The following is a 6,822-nucleotide window of genomic DNA, read 5'->3' on the forward strand; positions in this document are numbered from 1 at the left end:
ATTTAAGTGATTTTAATACTGTACAGATAAATACAGTGGTTGAAATGGTGCCTAGATAGTCAAAAATTTAAAATGCTACGATATGCTTTGGAAAATTGTTGACAGCAATTTAAGCCATATATATAAGCTAAAACATGGTCCTATGATCTTTATGGGGAACATTAAAATTTAGAAGTCTAACCTGTGCCCATCAGCCCAATTTAGCAGTTAAAATAAATAAAACAACACTATGATTATATAAAGACAAGCACATGTGTAGTTCAGTAAAAAAAAATGTTTTACTAGAAATGCAGTTTATAAAAATGAGAAAATAAAGGTCAAGTAAAACAGTCTGATAGTACAACCTATCAATAACATAAAAAATTGAAAAATACCTGACAAAATATTCATTTGGTCTATTGATCCAAACGGCCGTGACATGAGGAAGCAACTCAACTGGAAAAATCACCCCAAAAAATAAAATTCAGTTTTGAGAACTATACATATATCAAACTGTCGTCATACTGAGTCTTGAAAAATATATATAAAAAAGATTTGTTAAGAAAGTCACTAGAAAGAATCTGTTCTTAAGGCTTTTGCAACACTTGGATGATAACACTCTCTTGTAATAATAAAGCAGAGGTTAGCCACAGATTTTGTGTTAGCGCTGTACATATACAAATATAAACATTACTGAAAAAATTAGGGGCATCCTAATATTGAGCTGCAGCTTAAAAGTCTTACTGTAAGAGATTTGCTCCTCCTTATCTTTATGTATCCACTGTGATTGGTATACATTTAAAAAAGTCAAAACTAATTGTGATACTGAATGAAGTCACCTTATCAAGGTATGTCATTAAAATAAGGAATGTGCCTAATATGTTGCACATTCAGTCTAGTACACGCTGAAGAGCTCCTGGCAGGCGTTTTACTGCTCACAGTTCAGGCAGTGATGGGCATGTTGTCCCTGTAGCAGGCTGGCCTCTGGGGGCCACTGTAGCTGCACAAGTCCTGGTAGATGCGGGCCATCTGGTCAGTGGCCACATTATCAGACATCTCCAGGTTTGGGTTGTTGCAGTAGGGCTGAGAGCGCCGCATGTTCACTGCCTCCAGCAGGTGCTGGCAGTTCACCACAGTGATCTGCCATAGGGAGAGGAGACAGAAAGATGCCTTTTTATTGTCAACATATTTAACAGTCAAGACTCTGTTAAAAAATGTTATATTTATGTTGCTCAATCTGTCAACTGCTTGAGTGACACACATATTATGACTAGTCTTACCTGTACAATGATCAGTTTGCCCTTGGCATTGCTGAGATCATGGAGTTCCTCTCCAAAACACAGAGTCACTGTTGGATCAGGAGCAGGAAACTGACCCTCCTGGTACAGCTGTAGAGCTGAAACATACAAAGTACGTGAACAGCTGTCTTGCAGTCTTTGCAAGGTATCAGTCATTCTTTATGATGTTGCTTGCTTTAAGCATTGATAAGAAATGTATGTGCTTAGCATTGAGTTTGACTCTTGTGAGCTTTCAAATAACTGAATAAACATAGAAGCTCACCTTGAAGAAACCTTTCTGTGTCAAAAATCTTGACTACAGCATCCCTCTCAAGTTTACAAGGCATGTGGCTGTATTGTGAGCCCACTTCTCCCAGCCCGCTCCAGAAGACACGGCTCTGGCACAGCCTTTTGATAAAGATGCCCTCTTGGTTGGCACGGACCAGTACACCTCTCTCCAGGTGGCCCAGTAGCTTGCGTGTAACATGGCGCTGGCGATCGTACTCGATGAGCTCCGCAGGGGGAAAATGAACACTCTGCATGCTGTCTGAACTGTATAGGGCGCCACCACGACCCAGGTGCTGTTGTGGGGAGATCCGGCAGCCTTCAGGATGAGCAACCACTGTGTTGTGCATCAGCTTTCCTCCATAGTAGAAACTGATCATCATTTGGGAGAGAGCTGGAGAGGAGAACACTTGGTAAGCTATACAAATAAAAATGACTAATGTTACATGTTACAAAAATAATGACTTGAATGGGACTGAGTGCATATACCCTGTTATCAATTTGCTTATGCTTAGCTATAGGTCTGATGTTGTTATGACGCTTTCATGGATAACATAAATGAATACCTGAGCTGAGAGTGCCTGATGGCAAAGGCTCCTGATGCAGTGGGAAAGCTGTGAATGACAGGAGGAAGAGATGAGTTAAGGCTCTTTTTAAGATTCACAGTAAACACTACCACACTGTCATGTCATTATTATGCTGCATCATCAGAAATACCATTTCTCTAGCACGGTCTCACAAAGAAATAATCACCTTAGTCAGCAAAGTTCAACAGGATGTTAGTCAATTCTTCCATTGCAGAATTCAACAGAATAGAGCAAATAACCTCTATTTAGCACCCACAATTGCAGGGACATGCCATTGAGCTTTCCACTGTGGGTATTTTCAAAGACATTAAAGCTCACATCTCACTAAGATGGAACAGTCTTACTTGAGAGATGAGACAAAAGGTAGATAAATGCCTGGACAGACTTATAGCCACAACACTGACTGAACTATGAACAGCTTCATTTAATGAGACCAGTATGTGTTTCATTATAAACTGGGTTTGGATTGTCTTACCATTTATGCTGCCCTGGGACCAATACTCTGGACTGGCCTGGATACTACAGCCTTCCTCCTGTAAAAAGACAGCAATGTAATGAATTGTTGTCAGCAAAGCACCTTTGTACACTTCACAGTCATGAAGATCAAGTGGGAACATGTGCATGCTCGGTGCAACAAGTGTTGGAGGAGACAGAGGAGACTGTGGTAATGAGAAAAAAAAGAGCTGAGTGTCAATAAAGGCAAAGTGCAGGAGAGGTAGTCTCACCTCCTTAATGAGCTCCTCTAGTTCTGCAGGGCTGCAGTCCATGTCAGTGATATCACCAGGGCTGGTGGTAGCTGCCATGGCCATCACTGAGCTTTTGCCATCTGTGGGTGAAAGAAGAAGACATTATGAAACTGTCAATGATTAATAATTATTGCACAAGGAATCCAGGAGTTTTATCCTGCAATATGCATTGCACTGGAAATTAGTAGTTTACAAAACAGCATTATGGATGATAGAGACATGGATTTAAACTAAAATTTAACACATACAATAACACAAACTCACGCTTCTGCTCTTCCTCAGGTACAATGCGATAGACTTTATAGGGCTCAGAGATGTCCAGCTGTGACCTTTCTGTCACCTCCTCAAAGTCAGGGCTTTTATTCAGGGCACAACGGAGTCTGGTCTTCCATGTTGCAGGCTCAGCCTTATCCCCCTCCTTAAATTTGCCTTTAAACACAGCCCAGGCCTGTGGAGGTAAAAACCAAATATTAAAGATGGTATTGGACTGGATTAAAGTCGGATGCTTCAAGAAGAAACATGAAAATGTATGTATGTTGGCAATTTAGCATTTACAATTTTAGTATTAAAATAACACTGAGACTTTATTACTATTTAAAAATTAAATAAATGAAATAAATTTTGGGTTAAAAGTTTCGTATTCTGAAAACAACGACATTTAAAAAAAAGTCTAAATGATGATTTTCATTCGGCCACAAAAGAACCAGACTTTAAGAAGCACTAGACGGATCCATCGAGATCTATTATTATTAAGTATTCAGGTTAGGTTATTTTAGCGCAACGCTGCGCGTAAAACCAAAACTTTACAATAATTCATGGGACTACACGAGAGTTCCGTCAAACCTTAAAAATAGATGCGTCTATTTCTTGGTTGTAATCCTGTTTCCCTGCGTGTTTCCATGGAATTCGGAACAAAGTGCGGCTTTCATCCTCCCACTGCAGTCCAGAGTACTGTCCGCTCTGGATCTGCTCCACCAGCCACTGTTTCAGTCTCCGACCTCCCGTGTTTGACATCTTGATGGAGAAAAGTTGTTTATGGATTGTTAACTTGTACCTAAATGAGGAAGGTATAAATCATAATAATAAAAATTTACTTTTGTATAAGATATTCTACTAATTTATCTTTATTTATTTAAATATTTAAATTGTATTCTACAACTTTCACCCTTTAGAATATAAATCAAAAGTAATATAGCACTTACAGCTTGATAGGCGGTTGAGCTCTTGGCCCTGTGTGTGATATCCTGAGACGTTGATAGATCTGTCAGATTTAATCAAGTGAGTTCAACTTCTCCCCGACACATGCCTATCAAGTTTATTGTGCTCCGTGTTATGAATGAAATAGCTGGGAGATGATTTGACAACGCTGCCTCACTCTGTCCAATGATTATGTTGAAGATTCAGTAGACCCGCCCATTGCGGAAGTGTTGTTCTTCGAACTGCGGGCATTTACAAGAAATGGCCTGACATCAGCGATGGTTGTTAAATTGCTGCCCACGCCAAAAGCTACGCAGACGTGGGGCGCTAAATAAACCCGGAGAGTCACAAGTTACCTTGTGCCGTGGGGGATTTCTGCGCTCCAGACCAAGGTAACACGTCCCCTCCACGCCCACGCAGCAGTGATGTGAAACCTCAAAAAGACATTGTGCAGGTTCAGTAGCCTACTGTCTGTATGGTGGTGAAGTAGGTTGATTCCACTTGACCAAGTCCTATATACCGTATATCTTTGTCTAATATCAAAATAATGTCAAATATGATGGTGGGAGGATAATTAGGAAACTATATGGTGAATATCTGATATTAGGATCAAAAAGGGATTCACAGTGGACTCAGTAATAACAAAGCCACGTTATGTTTCTATTCATGGTTATCTAATAAAGGCCCACAGGCCAAACGTCATGCTATCAGCGTTATAAATGTATTGTTTTATCAGAGCAAGGGCTCCTCATTTACTTCAACTAAAGTCCACTAAATTCACCATAAAATCAGAACATTCCTGTAATATTCATTTGGGACTGATGGAGAGCTGAAACGATTAGTCGATTAACTGATTACTCAATCAACAGAAAAGTAATTGTCAACTCTTTTGATAATTGATTAGCGATTTGGAGACATCAGCTTGGGTTTTAGGAAATTGTTACAGGCATGTATGACTATTTTCTGAGATTTTATAAGCCAAATTAGTACATTAAATCGAGAAAATAATCTGCAGATGAATCGATAATGAAACTAATTGTTAGTTGCAGCCACAGACTGATGATTTTACTAATACATGTATAGTGCCCAATAAAATGAAGAGTATTTCTATTATTTTATCACAAAAAAGACCTGGAAACAAGATAAATTTGGTTCAATTCAATAGGCCAATTATAATCTTTATTATATTAACTTGATAATTATTAATTGGTAATTAAACAAATTACACTGAACAGATGAAAGTCTCCTCATTATTCCAACTGCATTTCCTTTCAGTGTTACATTTTGCTAAAATTACAGTAAGTCTGACTTTATTATTAAAAACCACCTCTCGGGCTGTCCTGCCAGGAATTCAGAGTGACTACACCTGACTACACACACATAAGGAAAGCTTACTCACAAACACTCTTTTCAGCCATGAAAGGTCAAAATAAGCACATATAGGTAGTGAGAATATTATGCAAATAAACAAAATTTCAATTTAAGGTTATTGCAATTTGCAAAAGCCAAAAGTTGTAGATACACTAGTAGTGGAGTTAATTGAAACACGCTGGCCTCCCAGTGTCAGTGTATTTCCAGGAAGATTTTATGAGTACAAATACTTTTTTGTACTTAAAAAGGTGAAAACCTCCAGGAAGAATTCCTAATACTTTTAAGTAGTCTGACACCTCGTCTCGATGTTTCCCTTTAACACATGGCAAAATGAACCACAGGACTGATTTGGAATCATGATTATGGGGGAAAGATTAGTGAATTTTTGAAGTACTAAATAATACATTGTGATGTTGATTTAGGTAGGCCTACAGTAGAGTAAAGTTTTTTTACTGTGAACATTATTTGACTGTACCTTTGATTAAGAGCTATACAAATACACTGTAGTAGTAATCTTTCCCTAATACGCAACTGGTGAGCGATATCCTCCACCAACTAACTTTAAATTAAAATTCTCCTGCAGTCTATAATCATGTTTTTATTAAATACTGTTTTAACTTCACTTACAGTGTGATCTCAATTTTATGAGATTATTCTTCCTGTTTTGTATACAGTGAAGTGAAATGTCTTATTGATGGTTATGCTAAAATAATTTCTAATACTGTGATGTAATGACAATAACAATTTCTTATAATGTAGAGTTTTCTCTGTTTGTTAAAGTTTTGATTTCCAGTAACATAATAAGACACAATCAGACCACTAAGCCATTATGAAAAATAAGACTTTCCCTCTTGAAATTTGACCACAAAAATGGACAGGAACTAAAACTTCATAAACACTAAAACTTACTCAGATTATATGGCAAGTCTTTCCTCATTTCTGTCTTTAACAAACTACTACTTTCTGGTTCTTTTCATGAAGCTACACACCTTGGGGCTTGTGGTGTAAAAGCAGCATTACCAAGTGATCTGCTGAGTAAAACCCAGAAACTTCTCAAATCTTGAACATAGACTGAACTTCAAGATCAATTATTCTGGGGATTACTCAGTGCTTTTATCAGGCTGCTTCATGAGACGAGCAGCTGATCTAAGGCTGTGCACTTCAATACTAACCATGTATATAGTCATTTTCTCTGTCCAGGATTTCTTTTACACATGGACACATACCATGGTGTTGACAGTACACATGTATAAGTATTTCCATATTTTTTGTCAATCACTGCATTTTATTATAAAACACAAACAAAAAACACCATAAATACACGATTAAAACAGTTAACTATACCCATGAATTTATAACACAAATTACCTAAAAATATGC

The 6,822-nt window shown here is 37.9% G+C and overlaps 2 protein-coding genes across 3 annotated transcripts in view; both read right to left on the minus strand.

Moving 5' to 3' along the window:
* Nucleotides 1–259: 259 nt before the first annotated feature.
* Nucleotides 260–6,558, minus strand: irf8 (interferon regulatory factor 8). 2 transcript variants are annotated; one of them, XM_044194627.1, is made up of 9 exons: nucleotides 4,077–6,558; nucleotides 3,718–3,888; nucleotides 3,139–3,322; nucleotides 2,854–2,954; nucleotides 2,604–2,661; nucleotides 2,108–2,155; nucleotides 1,540–1,935; nucleotides 1,260–1,375; nucleotides 260–1,119 (listed from the first exon to the last, which is right to left on the minus strand). In XM_044194627.1, the coding sequence occupies exons 2-9, from the start codon at nucleotides 3,886–3,888 to the stop codon at nucleotides 922–924; spliced, it is 1,272 nt and encodes a 423-aa protein (XP_044050562.1). In that variant the 5' UTR covers nucleotides 4,077–6,558; the 3' UTR covers nucleotides 260–921. The 2 variants fall into 2 exon arrangements, with proteins under 2 accessions (XP_044050562.1, XP_044050553.1); XM_044194618.1 differs by having other exon boundaries at nucleotides 3,718–3,928.
* Nucleotides 6,559–6,706: 148 nt separating this feature from the next.
* dusp22a (dual specificity phosphatase 22a) overlaps nucleotides 6,707–6,822 on the minus strand; it is a 20,416-nt gene continuing 20,300 nt past the window's right edge. Inside the window, exon 7 of the mRNA XM_044194640.1 lies at nucleotides 6,707–6,822. This exon is cut by the window's right edge and continues 1,503 nt beyond it. The gene's annotated coding sequence lies outside the window, so the exon portion shown is untranslated.

The sequence above is a fragment of the Siniperca chuatsi genome, linkage group LG1, assembly GCF_020085105.1.
Source record: "Siniperca chuatsi isolate FFG_IHB_CAS linkage group LG1, ASM2008510v1, whole genome shotgun sequence".
In the NCBI taxonomy this organism is placed as follows: Eukaryota; Metazoa; Chordata; class Actinopteri; order Centrarchiformes; family Sinipercidae; genus Siniperca; species Siniperca chuatsi.

Bases quoted from the DNA above. Each gene is read 5' to 3' on its own strand.
- irf8 (XM_044194627.1), bottom strand. From the start codon at position 3,888: ATGTCAAACACGGGAGGTCGGAGACTGAAACAGTGGCTGGTGGAGCAG. The intron at 1,936-2,107 runs GTATTCATTTAT...TCTCCTCTCCAG, and splicing joins ATCAGGCACTCTCAGCTCAG to CTCTCTCCCAAATGATGATC. The intron at 1,120-1,259 runs GTAAGACTAGTC...TCCCTATGGCAG, and splicing joins GCAAACTGATCATTGTACAG to ATCACTGTGGTGAACTGCCA.